Source organism: Phaethon lepturus, unplaced genomic scaffold, assembly GCF_000687285.1.
Source record: "Phaethon lepturus isolate BGI_N335 unplaced genomic scaffold, ASM68728v1 scaffold7167, whole genome shotgun sequence".
Taxonomy (NCBI): domain Eukaryota; kingdom Metazoa; phylum Chordata; class Aves; order Phaethontiformes; family Phaethontidae; genus Phaethon; species Phaethon lepturus.
In genome coordinates, this window is record NW_010549736.1 from 1 (window position 1) to 17,145 (window position 17,145).

Genomic DNA, 17,145 nt, shown 5'->3' on the forward strand with positions numbered 1-17,145 from the left:
CTGGGCGATAGGGATGGGAAAATGTAGGTCCGCGTTACATCGAGCGGTGTGCGAGACATCCCCCCCGGACCGAGGCACACGGATGCATGCATACAGAAAGGTGGCCGGAGGTGGGAGATGCTGCCGCGTCCGGAGGGGGGGGGGGGGGGAAAAAAAGGGGGGAGAAAAAAAAAAGCCACCCCAAAACCCCAGCCTGAACCGTGTATCACAACGTTCTCCCTCTCCTTTCTCTTTTAGGGGCTGGTGAGTCAGGAAAAAGCACTATTGTGAAACAAATGCGAATCCTACATGTCAATGGATTTAATTCAGAGTAAGAATTATTGACATTTTGTTGACTTATTTTTCGTTACGTGTTGGAAACAGGTTAACGCACAGTAGGCTAGGAAATTTCTCCTCTCAGCTCCTGTGTTTTGGTGGGTTGACGCTGCGATTTGGGGGAGGGAGGGGAGGAAGGGGAGCGAGAATAAGGAAATTACTGCTATTGTATATTTGCATTTTCTCCTTCTGGCCCTTTTACTGTATTTTACACTGTTGCTACTGCAGTGCTTGACAGGCCCCTGTGTAGAAACAACATGGCGACTACTTTTTACATAGAAGCAAATAACTAAATATTGCATCTGTCTGTAGTATAAAGATACATGTCAAGTCATAGTCAGGGTGACAGTGGCTGCTGTTTTTCCGGTATTGGGGCTAGTGTAAAACTGAAACTAATTTTGCACGTTTGCTAGAAATCATCCTGTTTTCTTGAGGCTACATCATTTTCTCTCTGAAGAACTCTTTGCCAGAAATTATTATTAATCCATAGCATTAATCTGTTGGCCTTCAACTATATCATTAATTTAGAGCATGTTTACAGCATGCTGTAGAAATGAAAGAATGACTTCCAGTTCCATCAGGGGAGGCTTTGCAGATGTGGCTATGATTGTCTGATTTAAAAAAAATACCGGGGATGAGTGTGCGTTGCTCTTCATACTATGCGAGAAAAGGGATAAAGGGAAAAACATATTTGTCTTGCTGTTCTTTTCAGCCAGTATGTTGTAATGGTTGAAGAGCAGATAAACAAGCGATCAGTGAAAAAAAAAATGAAATGCAACTGATTGAACTGCTTTGGAAATAAAAATCAAAGTGTTAATATTTCTGTTTTAATGCAGAGAAAAGAAACAGAAAATACTGGATATTCGGAAAAATGTTAAAGATGCGATTGTGGTAAGAACACGCTTTATACTGTTCTTAAATGCTTGGGTGTACTGGAAATAATAAGGATTGTGCTCTCCAAGATTGTGCTGAGAGAAATCCCATTTTGCTGATCAGATTGGATTATCTTCTATTGATCCTGTATCCTAGATTTATCCAGATTAATGTGTTTGTTTTTGTTTTATCCAATTCTAGACTATAGTTTCAGCTATGAGCACTTTAATACCCCCAGTTCCATTGGCCAACCCAGAAAACCAATTTCGAATGGACTACATCAAGAGTATAGCTCCTCTTTCTGACTTTGACTATACACAGGTAAGAATGGAAACCAGTCATTTATACTGTTTCAAGGGGGAATGCGTTGCTTCGCTTTGATTTACTGAAACATTGTTGTTTTTCTGTTTTGTGGAAGATGGTCATGGGAAGAGCTTATGCCAACATTACCACTGGGTTAACTTTCTTACAAAACTGGGGTTGTTGCACCTGTTTTTGTGGTGTAAGGTTTTGCTGTTACTGATTTGTTTGCTGCTGTTTGTAAATGTTGTTTCTGCATTTAGTTCATAGCTTCAAAATTTCTGATATAATTGTAACATACTGGCACTTCAAATAAGACTTTGCTGAAAGCTGGTTTACTACATGGAAGTACATGCAGGACATCAGTCTGAGGAGTTACAGTCTACCTACAGAAAAGGATATAAGAGGAAATAAAAGGGTAGAGTGGCCCCAGTGGTTTTTCCATACTTACTGCACTTCAGAGTGGAAGCTTGCGTAAACAGTGGTCAAGTAAGGTGGTTTTGCTTCCTCATGTATTTATTGTAGTTGGCATGAGCAGTGGTTTACTTGTATGCAAATGTTGCTATCTTTTGATACGGAACCATTAGAAAATTAAGGATTTCTGTTTACAGGCTACTCTTCTGTAGACAAATGAGAGATACATTTCAGATTAACTCCCACAGGCATCTTAAATTTGATTATTTTTTGTGTTTTTATGTTGTTATTTATAGGAACGTGCATAGAATGTTTTATGTTTTATGCATGACATGAAAGCAAGTGCATAGACCTTCTGAATATTACAAGGAATTTTATTTTTGCAGCAGCACAATTTTAAATTTGCCTTAAAATGACATTGAGAGCAATTTGTTATGGATACAGTAAGGACTAAAAAAAATCTTCATTCATTGGCTAAATGATTGTGAGTTATTCATGCTATCAATATTACCAAAAAAGCCATTTACAATAGAGTGTCTTTAGGTTTCTGTAGCTTCAGGCTGGAAGGGGGAGAAGGGGAAGAGTTGCTTCTTTATTACATGACTCATATTCTCTGGTGTGTGGTTTTGCCTCTGGTAAACCTACCACTTTCAAGGTTCAAGATAGAGAAAAAATATCAGACGTCTTGTACAGTTAGAATTTAACACAAAATGCAGATGTTAAGAAAACGACTTCAAGGTACACCCACATATTGCATAATTGCTCAATTGGTAGGTGTAAGTTAGTGAAAATGAGAAACTCTTTTTAGAAATTGAATGCGAGTTTGACATGAAATATTTGTCTTCTGCACATATTACAGTTCTGAGGCATTTGTTGCTTATTTTATTATCTTTTTCTTTGCTTGAATTTGGTTGGGTAAAATAAATGGTGGCATTATATCCTTTGCAATTCTCTATAGTACATCTGTTTTTCTGAGCTTCTGGGGTAAAAGAGAACTAAAGTGGACTTTTCGTAGGCATGGAGCTATATATTTGTTTGTTTGTTTACAAAATTTCTCCTTTTTCACAGAAGCTGGCTATATCTGGTCAAATTTGAGTCACTGTTTGATATTTTACAAAGGGGAAGAACTTACTCTTCTTGGAGGGGAAAAAGAATAGGGCCCAGTGGACACTGAAACAAGTAATAATTCATTTGAAATCATGATTCAAAGTCCATTTTGGTTTAAAATAAAAAAATAACAACTCTGGTTTTTAATTAAGTAGGATTTCTGCTAATACCATCACGTTATTTGAAATAGTGTCAAATAATACTCCTAAATAAAAAAAAAAGTTGTTACAAGCTTAAAAAAAGAAGAAAAATCTAGTGCAGGTTTAGAAGTAAATATATTTTACGTGTCACTTTCATCTAGTCCCTCCTGTTTTCTTCTCTGCTCAATTGATAGGTTTAATATTTTTTAAATGTATCATCTGGCTAGATAGTAGGTTTTTTTTGGTTTTGTTTTGTTTAGGTTTGGGGTTTTTTTTAGTATGTTGTTTCTCTCCAGGATGATGTGTGAGCAAAAGAGATTGAAAAAAAAAAAAGTGCTACTGTGCTTCAGGGCTTGATTCTACTCCAGTTTAAGTCAATGATAAAGTAAAATTAAGTTTCCAGCTGAAATAACTTTTGATCCATTTAGTATTTTTGGATAAGGACAAATATAAAAATAAATACTTGCATACTAATCAGTTACGCATCCTTTACTAAGCATTACTGATTCTCTAATTAGTAGCTGATGTATGGAATAAGGCTGCCTGAGCCAGAGAAACTGATATAGTATTTAGTAGTGGACATTCAGGACTTGCGGTTCTATCATCTGTGCTTAAAAACAGTTGCCAAGGAAAAAATGCTGACTTAGGCAGTGCTTAGGTGTTGTCTCTGGGGTAAATTTTCCCACATTCTAAAATGTGACAAAGATTACCCCTCTTCCTTTGAATGAGGGAAGGGGCAATTTTAGCATTTTTTTACGATATGGATGGTAATGAGCTGTTAAAGACATCGCTCTTGGTGTTGCAGTGTGAATTACAGATGTGTTATTTTTTGGATGATGTTAGCCATGTAATCTTTGTCATAAAAATTGATGTATTTTGGTTGAAGATGTATTTCAAATGCATTGCATGCAAAATGTGGGAAGATGACTGCACTGTATCTTGAGTCTTTAAAGAGAGGTCTCTGATGAAATGCAAAAAATTCCCTGACGGCACAATATGGTCAACGCTCATGAGGCACTAATTTAAATATTTTTGTGACATATTGGGTATGCTTGGATATGCATTCTTAAATTGCATACAAATTAACTAATATGCATTAAATTGTTAAAATTGTCCTTTAAAATGGGTGGATTTGAAAATATCGATTTCCTGTGGGTGAAATCATATTCTAAATGCAATTTATGACTGAAATCCCAAGAACTTGAGTAAGGATGGGATTCACATTTAGACTCAGATATGTATTTGGCTTTTTTGTTTGGCTGCTTTTTTAATTACATAGTTCTCTACAAAATATAAGCAGAACATCTTACTTAGCAGTGATACAAATTTTAAAAGAAATGGTTTTCTCTTTACATCCTTTCAACATTCCTTCTGTGGAATGCCCACCCAGTAGTTTTACTTAATTTTTTAAAAATTATTCTTTAGTTTGGTTTAGTTATGCTACCTTGATGATTTATCTAGTTGACAGAAAACAAAATCAAAAGCTTCTTGATTTCCTTCATAATTTTTATGTTGCCTTTCATTACTTTTCTTAAAAGACTGTACAATTTTTACAGAAAATTTCCTGGGTGACTGATGCAGTCTGACTCTAGAAATCGTAAGATTTAAGGCGAGAGTTTTTACAAAGCTAACAAATGTGAATAAGGCAAGTGTCCACTATAGTTTCTTCCTTGAAGTCGTGAAAGGAATCAAGATAAAGTTTCATCTGATGACTAGTTTAGGCATTATCTTGGCTCCATATTCCAGGGAGGAATCAGCAGAAGGGCTTTAAAACTGAAATGGAAGCACTCACGCTATATCGGAAAGGATTTTTTTATTATTTTTGGCAAAGTGTTGATTGGTATTTGCTAAAGTTAACAGGAATTGACCTGCGCCATTTTTAATCCTTTATTGATGGGGATTTATTTTGTCCTTTGTGAATCAGAGTGAACATATTAAGGGCATATTATGCTGGTAGCTGTGGAAAAACATGGTGTATTATGTAAGCATGTGTTTACTCAAGTTCAGTTGTCTTTAATAAAGTATTTGGATTTTGTGGGCACTACAAAGCTGTTTGGTGCATAATTCCTTTACCATTACTTTAAAACGTAGTCAAATTAAGTTGCTTTTTATAACATATGTCTTGGATCAAGCTCATCTGATGAGTTATGTTTTGGTGTACAGCAGGTAATCAATTAGCTACCACCAAGATACATAATTGAGCATTTGGCTATATGAACAACTTACCAGTGAATCATTTGCTTAATAGAGAACATGTAAACACTGCACCCAGGTTTTGGGGAGCGGGGAAAGTTTCCAAAAGATTCGTTTTCCTTTGCTAACAATGTTTTAGAGAGGCAAAGTGTTTTGTTGAACCTTCATAAAAGAATGAATTGTGCAAATGTAGTCCCTTGTGCTGATTTTAGAATGTAAGTTTTAAAAATAATTTTTAAAGCTCTTTTATCAATCAGGCAAGCTCTTCAATTTTGCTCTTAAAAGTGAAAAGTTAATGTCAACATTGACAGGGAAACTGCTTTAGATTAATCTGGTCTGTGGTTTGCTCCACGTTTTCAGATATTGCAGTTTGAGTTCAGTTTGATGACTAATTTTCCTCCACATTTTCTTCTTAAAAATCAGGACTTGGTATTCACAATATAAAGACACAAGAAAGAAAGAAAAATATTTTTGGTTGGAATTTGAAGTTATGTAGATTTTCATTAGGCATTTGAAATTTTTATTGGACTTGGTATCCACATTCGAACTCATGTTGATGTGTGGTGATGGCTGGTTTTCACAGTGTGTGTCTCAATGTTTGAAGTAACGGGAAATCCTGCTCAAGGGAAGTGTATCGCTGGGCTGTAGAAAATTTTTATCCTGAATAAATACTTAAATAAAAGATTTAAACCATGATAAATGTTTCATACATGGTTAAACTTGCTTGGGTTGTGCAGTTAATGCTGTGACTTCAGTATCCTGTTTGACCACGTGTTTAAGTTTTTCTGTCATATGTACTTGATGTAGCCTTAAAGGAGTTAGAAAATAGCATCATCTTAGATTTTTTGATTTTTCAAATAACTTGCAGTATTTCAGTGTTTCTCAGGAGTGTGAAAATATACTGTGTTTTACACAAAAATGTCGTAAAAGAAAAGAGAGAATGTGATGAATATTGCCACTCCACTGGCTTCACTTGATTTTTTCTTTCTATCCAGATTTTTAGTTTAGGGCTTCATTTACCTTTTTCGGTAGAATGAACAGCCACAAACTTTTATAATTACCTGTGATGGTGGCATTTGATGTTACTACAGTGTCAAATCAAAATTAACATTTAAAAATCATTAGACTTCTAAAAATTAAGTAATTTGCCTTTTTGTGATCTAAGTTGCACACTGGTAGTTCTTCATTTGTTCATATTTCAAAAATGTGGAAAGGATCTGGAAGGCCAGATAATGATTAAATTGTATAGGTCCAACAACATTATTACTACCTTGAATTAATAACATTTGAAAAACTAATAAAGAAGGCTGTCAGAGAAGGACAGCTGAAAATTCTGTGAACGCTAATGTAGTTGTTGGCAACTCTTTAGTCTTCACACAAAGGTTAAAATTGTCAAGAGGACTGGTATTGAAAAGTAGTGGATATTGGGGAGAAGTAACAATCAGGTAACAGATAAAATTTCTTTGTTGTGATAGCACTTGTTTTTATGCTGTATGCTAACTATTAATTAACAGCAGATACTGAAGTTGAGCTGTTTTTCATGTTAAGAGCAGATTCTGCTGATGCCCAGCAATACCTTTCCTTCTGTATGAAATACCTATTTGCATACAGATGTAGCGTCAGCATGTCTGGTTTTCATTAAAGCAGCAAGCTGAGTCCCTAATGTTCTGATTAGTCAACATTAAAGTAGAAAATTATAAACATTTCATACGTGAGATCAAGAATATACTTCAGTGTTATGTGTTATTTTGTTCTTACTCTTACTCTCTGTAAGCATTGTTTGCTGTTGATGGGTAAGTCAATCAAGTAGCGCTTTCAGAAATAATCAGTCATTATGTTTGCTGTGTAATTTGAAAAATGTAAAACTAGAACTGGGATCATACTAGAAACAAGTGTAGGGCAATTTGAGGGGGGGGAAAGAAAAGAAAGTAAAGGGAAAAAAAAAAAAAAACTACAACAAACCCCCAAACTTCTCAAATTGATAATATGTATACTGGAACTGCAAAGGTATAAAATTCTACACTCTGATTTTACTGAAAACACAAACGGGGCTTAAAATTTGAGTGGTTTGTGTAAAGTACAGGTCTTCTGTGAGGCTCAGGATTTCTTGCTTAAACTACACGGTTTGTGTTTAGGGGGTGCTTGCTTTAGAATGAAGGTATTCCTTATGTTCAGGCATAAAAATAAAGTTAAGATTTTTGCTTTAGGAAAACACTACTCCGTTTAATAAAAGTGTAACAACATATTTCTTCCTTCCCTTTTCCAAGCTCACTGAACTACAGCTGTTAACAGTTTATACCAATGATAAGTAAATAATTAAATTTGTGTCCCAGGAAAGGAGCTTGGGGACCTGCTTAGGCCCCCAACAATTAACAATAGAAATACTGAGATCGGGAGCCATAGGAAGTCCCGTGCATAATCACAAATGATCTACAGTTAACAAATACAAGATGTATTTAGAAAAAAAAATTAGAAGAAACAAGTATTAAATTCTGTGTTTGTTTCTAGGTCTTCCTATCTCAATATTTTTAAGAACAAATTCAACTTTGAAATATACAGATAAACTTCACCTTTCCGACATGTATTTGCCCTTTTTCAAATATATGTTTTGCATAGCTTACAATGTAAAATAATGAATTTCAGTCTGAAAAGACAATTGTTTCAGAAAGTCTTATGACCAATGCTGCTTATGAATCAATTGCAATATTACATTCAATATTACATCATCATAGTAACACCAAATTAAATGTTTACTATCTTACATTGTGAACCTGTTTTCCTAGACAGTGGGGTGGTATTCACAGTTTATCCAGCCTGCCTTATATATTGTCATCACGCAACATGGAGACTTTCACTGTGAAATTGGAAAGATAGTATCATTTATTATGACTGCTAACTAAAATGTAAATCACTTCCGTAGTCTCCAAAATTGTTGACACTTACTGATACTACTTCAAGTTTTGTACTTATGAATACAAATTAGTTGGAGGTTTTTTGAAAGTCAAGCCAGCATTCAGTCAAATACTGTAAATTAATAATAATAAGTGTCATATTCTGTCTTTTTTTGCTACAATTTTAGCTGAAAACTTCGTATACTTCTGTCGCACTTTACAAGGATGAAAATATTTTTACATCTAAGTTTGGATATTTGATTTGATGGCAATGGGAAGACTAATAACTTGAATTAATCATTTTAAGTAGGAGTGACTGATTTTCCTCGCAGAACAAAAATGTATTGCAGAATCATCTGTGAGCTTTAGAATATTTTTTCATCAGGTATTTTTCAGTGTATACCCTAAATTTAAATGAAAGAAAGGCAGAAGCAATAGGTTAAAGCCTGTACTATCATTATCTTCGTACTGGCCACAGGTCTGTGAAGCACACTGATGTATTTTTAAGCTGTGGTTGCTTTTGGAGGGCTGCTGTTTTCTATTCCTTCACAACTTGTGGCTGCTACTAAGGTATCTTCCGAAAGCGGTCCTGTGATGTGCAGGTGGCAGCAGTCCTTCTCTATCCCAGGAAAGAAGATTCAGAAGAACAGCTGAAGGAATAGCATTGGTCGCTAGGTTGGTGCCTGACGGAGGTGTAGTAGTTTGGCCAGAATAACAAACTGATCCTGATTCCCAATCTTCCTTCAAGGAAGAATCAGGAAAGAAATTCTTGCAATTTTTAGCACTTAGGTTGAGTTGCATTGAAATCTCTAAAAGATTTAATTATGAATTAGTATGTAGCTTATTACGACTTAACATGCATTTAAAAGCGTTTGCAAGAACTTTGCTTGTTTGTTCCCTCGTGTGTAAATCAAACTGAATTATAATGAAAGTAAATGTAAATACATGCAAAGGGTAACCACACTCTTAATGAAGATGCGCTGTCCAATTATTCCAGGGATGATGACATTTCAGACTCTTACAAGTGGCAGTTTTCACAGGAAGGGTAGTGAAATATTTAATGAATTGTCATTATTCATAAACGACATTAAAACAGATTTTCCATCACACCCAGAGAAAAGGTAAACATAGCACAGTATGTTACACAATTGTCCTCATTATCAATTAATTATTTTAATCTCTTAAGCCAAAGATAGCAGGTTGATGTACTGCTTTTGCCATTTTTGAGTGCTCTGTAGAAGTAATGTGTTTACTAGTTAGGGAGCATCTTTTTTTTTACTTCAGTGACCATAATAAAAATGTACAGATCTGGGATAAATCGTCATATGCATGCATATTGACGGAAGCCAGTGGAGACCTATGGAACAGAGGATATCACTTATTCAAATAATAACAATAGTGTCATTACTTAGAGTTCCAAAGAAGTGAGTGCTCATCTGCACAACAGCCAAGAGCTGCATCCCCTTTCTTCAGCACGTGATGAGATTTTAACTTCAGTTTCTGAAAACGGTATTGAGCATTGCCAGCTTAGACCTTTGCTTATTTTTTGTCATCACCTCCATAGCTTCACCCATTGCTTGTACTTATTGTCAACAGTGGATTATCTTTTTTAACATCAATATAATCTGCATCAACAGACAGGATATTTTGTTTGCAGAAGGTAGCAACCCAAGCTGAGGAATAGAGAACAAGCTGAACAGTGTGACTGTATGTATACCTTACATACAATGAAGTAAATAAGTTGAAAACCAAAAAGTATGATGAACGATTTTTTTTCCCTGAGTATCTAAGAAGCTCTTTACGATAAATGTAAATAGGGCTCTAAAGCAGATGAAAGGCAAGAACAATGCATATTTGCAGTCAATTGCTAAAAGCTTCCGTGAAATGTTTATGGTTTTTTTCTGCCACCTATTTAATTTAATTTGCCTTTCTATAGTTAAAGAGATTCAATTCAAGTCTTACAGTCAAGTTCTAGGACCTTCTCTTTAAAAGGAGTCGGGAGGAGAATGTAATTTGTACAACATGGGTTTAAGTTTATATAGCCTTTTACTTGGGAAACTCTTGCACTGATTTTTTGGAACAGAGCTGCCTCTGGCTGTAAGCACACCAGCTATCACTTGAAGCATGGAGATTATGGTTTCTTGCTTTAAATCAGTAGATTAATTCTGGTTAGTTTAAAATGCACTCTTCTAATTAATCTACTAGTATTTGTTTTAAAAACCTATGCTGGATGTTTTGAAAGGATATTTATCCTTAGGCAAGAAGAATATTGGAATTTTTGTCTGTTATGTCGACGTTAGAGATGAACTTCGCTTTTTAAGTCTTTTAAAATTAAATGTTTTCTGACACTTCTGCCAATTCATTCCATTTGAGTTTTCTTATTGCTGTCAGTAGGACTTAAACATATTTTAATGCAATTAATTATCCCACTGTTTTGAACTGCAAAATTGTTTAGCAAGATAAAATAGGCTAAAGATATGCAAGCCTTCTTATCTCCGTTAATACGGTGAACGCTTTTTGATCACGTCCACCCTCACTTCCATAGGATGTTAAGTGACAGCTGTGCAGATCATTCTTTTCTTAACATACACCCACATACTTTCTTTCATAGGAGCTAAATAATATCAAATTTAAGAACTGTCAGGTAGGAAAACCAGAAAAGGCAAGGAATGGTTAAGTAGAGTAGGGGAAAGTGTATCCTCACTTTTCCCTGTGTTACAGGCAGCTACCTACCCCTTGCCTGCAGACCTGCGGCTGACCATAAATAGCAGCAGGACCTGGTTGTCAGTGAGCTCCAGAGTGCCTTTGGTGCAGGCCGTGTGTCTTGAGGAGTTCACAACCCCAGGCAAAAAGAAAAGGCAGAGGAGAAATAAAAATGAAAAAAAAACAATGCAAGGAATACACAGTCACTTCTATTTTGTCACTGGATAGAGGAAGAGGTCAGGTATCTCCACTTGCTGTTGAAACCATGTCACTAATTATCATATTCCCAGCAGGTAGCGCAGAAGAGTGAGGCTTCATGGCAGGATCGATAGCCTTAAATGTTTGATTGAGAATATTCTTTCTGGCAGGCAGGTGTTCTCTAACTTTAACTTTAGCTTCTCCTTCTCCGGATGTCAGTGTTGCTTGTTCCTTTGGGAAGAGCAGGCTTGCTTATTTAGAAAAACATACTTTTAGTTGAACAGTAGAGCTTTTATTTTTTCACCCCTAGAATCACCATTTCTAATCATTGTTGTTATCTGCTAAATTTCTCTCTAGATTTTAACAACAGCAAACTAAACATGCTAACTAACTAACAGCAGTGTGAGTGTATTATGAACCAAAAAGAGTAATTAGTCAGGGAATACATAAGTCAGAAATCATAATTAAAAAATAATTGCATGGATTAAAAATCGTATCAGTAGAGGAAGATGGCTCTTCCTCTGAGAGCCAGCCATCCCAACCGCAGAGGATTTTCACTGTATTTTGAAGAAATAAAGGATTATTAAATTTGGTCCTTGGCCTTCATTTCTACAGAGCAGGTTTTGATTCTTCTCACTGATGAATGAAAGCCTGGCAAGAAGTATAATGTTCCATAAATACAGAAGTCATCCTAAACAACTATATTCCTTAGGGCCTAACCTTGCAAAGGCTTAAACGCATGGATGTACATGGACCTAAATGCACTGCTAATGTAGTGCTAGCACAGCGTTCACGAAGCTGAGTTTCCGGATACACAGTGATATTAATATCAAAATCACAAATACTTTCAATTAAAAAACAAAACAGGCAAATCATTTCTCCCTGTTACATTTATATTTGTGAGGTCGTTGAGCACTTTTATGGATTTTCTTGGGGGTGGGAAAAGTTGTGTAGGTTAGAGATTGGCACAAAACTTGAAACAAGCAAAATCTTTTTTAGACAAGTGACAGTTCTCTGGATGCTATTAAGCTGTGAACAGTAGGTCTTTTCAATAATCACTGTGATTCATTTTCATATTGTCTTTTTTTTTAATAATAATATCTTTAAAAGGCTTGCTGAACAGTAGGCTGCACCAGCATAACTTTCTGTGCAGAAGGAAAGGTTTCACATGCAGAGTCTTAGATAATTTACCTTAAATCGATTACCGTAAGAAAACTGTACCAGCTCAGATTACGGGTTCATGTAGCACCAAATCTCATCTCTGACCATGGCTGATAGCGAAACTGTAAAACAAGTTTAAGAATGTGGCACGCACATGGTAATATTTCCCACATTGATTGTCATAGTCTCCACAGATTTGTGGCTGAGGTATTTTTTGACTGGGAGTTGTGTTTCTGTATTTAATAACTTTGGTGGATTTTTCTTCCAGGAATTTCTTGTTTGTGTTTTTTTTTCTCCCAACTCTGTGATCTTTCAGTTATGGCAGTGAGTGCTGCAGTTTAAGTATGTGTTTTATGAGGAAGTACCACCTGATTGATTTTTCTCCCCCACCCCCCAGCCTGCTACCCACTGGCCTTCCATGATTTGTCTATTAGAAATATTTCATCTTTTCCACATTACCCTGCTCCTTGCATATCATATCTCTCCAAATATTTATCTTTCTGCTTAAAGAGTCTATTTAACTTGTTCTCTCACAGGGCTTGTTCCATATGAAGGAGTAGATACATCGTGGATTTGTACAGTAGTGTTGTATTTTCTTTTTCATTCTCTAGTCTTTTTCTAATTCCTAACATTGTTTGCTTTTTTCCGGACATTGAGTTGATATCTTTATAGAATTATAGTAGATTATTTTATAATTCCAAGAGAACTTGAGAACAGTTGCAGGTAAGAGGAATATGTGTGAAGGTCTCTGTAGCAACATTAGCAGAGCCCAAAGGGTACTATTAATGACAATTATCCTTATTCTTCTCTGGTATTTTCAGATCTGTCATACATTTTGACTAATTTGCTCAAAAAATCCACTGCATTCAATTTTTTATTCTTTCATGTGTAATGACATGTTTTTTCATTTTCTATGCTGCCATGTATCCCTTATGAAAAAGTATTTTTTAAATTATGTACTATGACTAATATTTCCTTCTGTGCAGAAGGAGAATACACTTTATTTTTGTTCTTAAAATGGAAAAGAAATTGGTCTTCAGCCTGATTTTGGAGAGGCAATGTTTACAGTACCACGAAGGACATTTGTGCTTTCAAATCTGCTCATCATTCCTTGATCATTCATTACAGTTTTCCTGATTTAGCAGAAAAGACGACCATTGTTTGGAACTCTTCTCATTAGAGAAATAAAATGTTTAAATATACCAAAATGCCCCTTTTTTTTTCCTTGCAGTTCCTAATGATGTGTGTCACTGAGAGAAAATGTTTTGAACTTTTTGATCTCCCTTGGGGAAATGCTGCAAGTAGCAGAATTTTGTTATTTTTATGTCATTTTAGGTCTTACATGATTCAGCACTTGTGGTTTGTGGGAAAAAGAGTTGTAGATTATAATTAAAGGAGCAAAAATAATAAGGAGTGGCTACTAGAGCAGGCATCTTTTCACTGTTAAAATATTTTCTGTATGGGCTTTTCTTCATTTTTCTGTCCCTCATATTTTCTCTATCAATTATGACTAGTACACTTCAAAGAGAATAGTTCAATTCTGTTTCGCTTTTCAACTTTTTTAACAGTACAAAGAATTAAGAACAAGTTGCTATAGGATCTTGATAATATTAAATCTGTGCATTTAAGTCTGTCAAACGTGGTTGTCTTCAACAGGCCAACCAGTCATCCCCTTCTGGCAGCCTCTCAGGAATAAACAGAAAGTCGCTAGGGAAGGGAATGGAAGAGGATACAGGATGCAAAAAAACTGCTTGTAGTGCAGGAAAAATTCTTTGTTGTAGTAATGGACCACAAACAATGAGTTAACTCATTCTGGGATGCATTAACAAGGCTGTGGTACAAAAAGACATCAAGTGATTATGCCAGGCTGCTTGGCACTGGTGAGTCCTCAGCTGGGGTATTGTGTCTAGTTTTGGGAACTGAACTTAAAAAATAAGTACACAAATGGAGCCCAGAGGAGAGCATCAAGAGTAAGAGGAGACAAAGGAAACTGTGTTTGCTCTTGAAAAGAGAACACCCCAAGTTGAAGGGGAAAGTGAACCGAATGCAATTTTTCATGTTTAAGAAGCTGTTAATTACATATTCTTTTGCCTGTCTCTTCAGAAGGAGGAAATGAACTTGAGGAGAGGAGAAAATTCCTCTCTTTTGGATTTTATAGTAGTCCACATGTTCGGGATATTCTACAACAGTGAGTTTAAGGATCACGATCTCACTAATACACTGAGATATGACTGCCCAGTTTCAGCCATTTAAGGCTGTATTTTCAGTGACATGAATCACCTCATACTCAAGTTAAAAAATTCTGAAAATCTGGAAGACTTTGGAAGTACGAGGCCCCATCAGTTGGTCTTTCACATTTGCCACTCTTCTTTCTGTTCACAAAGGTCCTATGGGTGTGTTGGTTGAAAGCCCCTGGGACTTCTTTTCCAAACTGAAGCTTCTGTAATCATGTCTTGAATTAATCTAGAGACTTCATTAGTTACATACCTTATTTGCCATGGCCTTGTTGTGTAAACGGATATGATAATTTCTCTTAAATACGCGCTTTCTTCCAGGGTGCTATTCAGACAATGTAGCAGGCCATAATAAAGAATGCACAAAACTACCTTGTGCTTACACATACTGATTGCTTTAAATCCAAATCCTGGCAAGATGCAGATTATTATGTTCTTCTGGTGGAGAATTACCCACATCTCCTAATCAGACAGGGCCTAACATTTTCTTTCCTAGAAGCAGAAAAAAATGGCTGGGGGAAGTAATGCTGTCAGGAATATTATCTCCAAAGGTTCAAAGGAGCAAAGAGCATGCCTTCAGGTACTTTCAATTAAAAACAGCAAGCAGGAGGTTTTGTTTTCATACATATGTGCACTGACGTACATATATGCATTTCAGTATAAGTCTTTTGCTATTTCTGTACAAGGTTCTCATCTATTCAAGAGCTAGGACATCTGGTGGCAAGCAGTGGGGTGAAAAATCCAGTTCATCGTCTGTTAGCTGTAGGCCCTCAAGCATGTGGAAAGGAGAAGAGGATTTGGAGAATAAAACAAGTTTCTGTCAAGTTTGTGGCATTAGAGGGAAAGTTCTCCAGGTGAAGGGTGGCGGGTGAGTAGCTTTGAAGTGGTGTTGACAGCGCCCAGCTATCACAGCAAGGAAGTACATGTGTGAGTCCTGTGGCAAGTGCCATCACTTGGCAGTCTGCAGGCTTTTTGGAGATGTGTTGTGCATTTCCTCTCATAAGAGGGGCTTGAGAGGAGAGTTATGGCAAAGCTGATGATTTTGCTAATGATAGGTTTAAAGAACTACAGACACAGATCAGAGGAAATCAGATTTCATTAGTTCTTTTGCTCATGACAGCAAATTCTGGAGAAAGGAGAAGCAATTCCCATTTTGTTTTCCCACTAGGGGTAGTCCCTACTTTCCTGATGGAGTGGATTTAAGGGGAAATAATGCTGAAATGCATCTTCCAATGCTGACTTAAAGGATGATCACATTGAAAGGTATAGCCTTCTTTTTTTTGGTTCTGTAATCTTTAGGAGTGGTGCGCTTATTATTTTAGAAGTACAGGCAAGTGTCATGCTAGTAACATTCCTGATCCATGCTTACATGATAGATGTGAACATACCTAAATTGTAGGGGTTTGAATCCTGTGGGAAATACAGAGATAAAAAGTATGCAGTAAATCAAAGTTTTCTTTTAATTTCCTTCTTCCCTTTCCAAAATACAAACAACAAAAATTCCTTGTAAATTGTATAATTAGGTGGTTATTTTTTTGTAAGAACATATGTTCGTTAATCAGTTTATGAAGGGCTACTCTTTGGAATTTGAGGATGTAATCAGGAGAAAATCCTGACTCTGACAGCTTGACTGCTGGGGGAATTCCAGGCATTTGCTTCTAGCAAGAGAGCTCATTTGCTCTAAGCACTCTTTGTTTGCTGTACTTGTGGACTGGCTGAGTTGGGTCAGTGCAGTCTATTTCTGGGCAGGTTTTTCCAGTGTTGTTAAGGGTGGGTTCTTGTTGGGACCTGATGAGTGGGTTTCAAAACTGGCCGACTGACATTCTAATTAATTTACTTTTTTGAGATGCTTATATGTATATGATACCTTTTTCTTCACCCTACATCAATTATTTTTCTCCCCTTGTTTTATATTTTAAGCAAGTCATCAGTCTTTGAATCACATTGCTGCTCTGAGAATGCATGCTAAGGAGTGCTTACTGTGTAGTTTCATGTGCATTTGCGGCACTGCCAGGCTAAGCCATCATCCTCCTCTTCCTCCAACCCTCCCCCGTCACTATCCACTCCGCTTTCCCATTTTTATGCCTGCACTATGCCCTCAGCTGTGTCCTGGTGAAGCTGTTTGTTTAGCCTGACCAAATGAGGTGGAGGGAGAGGTTATTTTTAGTGCAGATCATTTCCGTGATTTTAACTGAGGGCGGGTGACACAAAATGGGGTAGAAGAAAGCGGAGATGGGAACAAGCGGTAGGACGTAATGGGAAGGTGATGGCTATCTAAACAAGCAGGCTTACTTCCTCCACCTCTCTATCTACGGTCACAGATTACGGTCAGACGAAAAGCCACTGGGAATCTGTGTGTTAGAAGAGACCCCGTGCAGTGTATGTTGGTTTTGCTGCTTCTGTGAAGTCTTGACATTTCTTGCAGGGAATATGCGGTATAAGAACAGGTCTGTCTTGTGCACCCTTGCCCTTTTGGGTGAGTAAACACAGCTATGTTCACTGCAGTTATTTCTAAACTTAACTTGGTGGACTGGAGCTTTAAAGATTGGTCTGATGTGTTTCAAAAGCAATCGACTCACATGAACTCCAGTATGCAAAAGACTTCATAGCTGTTTG

At 36.5% G+C, this 17,145-nt stretch overlaps 1 protein-coding gene across 1 annotated transcript in view; it reads left to right on the top strand.

Annotated features, from left to right (window-relative positions):
* The first annotated feature begins 236 nt into the window (after positions 1 to 236).
* GNAL (guanine nucleotide binding protein (G protein), alpha activating activity polypeptide, olfactory type) overlaps positions 237 to 17,145 on the top strand; it is a 114,485-nt gene continuing 97,576 nt past the window's right edge. Inside the window, exons 1-3 of the mRNA XM_010290348.1 lie at positions 237 to 310; positions 1,152 to 1,206; positions 1,390 to 1,509. Of these exons, the coding sequence (XP_010288650.1) occupies positions 276 to 310; positions 1,152 to 1,206; positions 1,390 to 1,509 (210 nt within the window). The 5' untranslated portion in view covers positions 237 to 275. The remainder of the gene's footprint in view (positions 311 to 1,151; positions 1,207 to 1,389; positions 1,510 to 17,145) is intronic.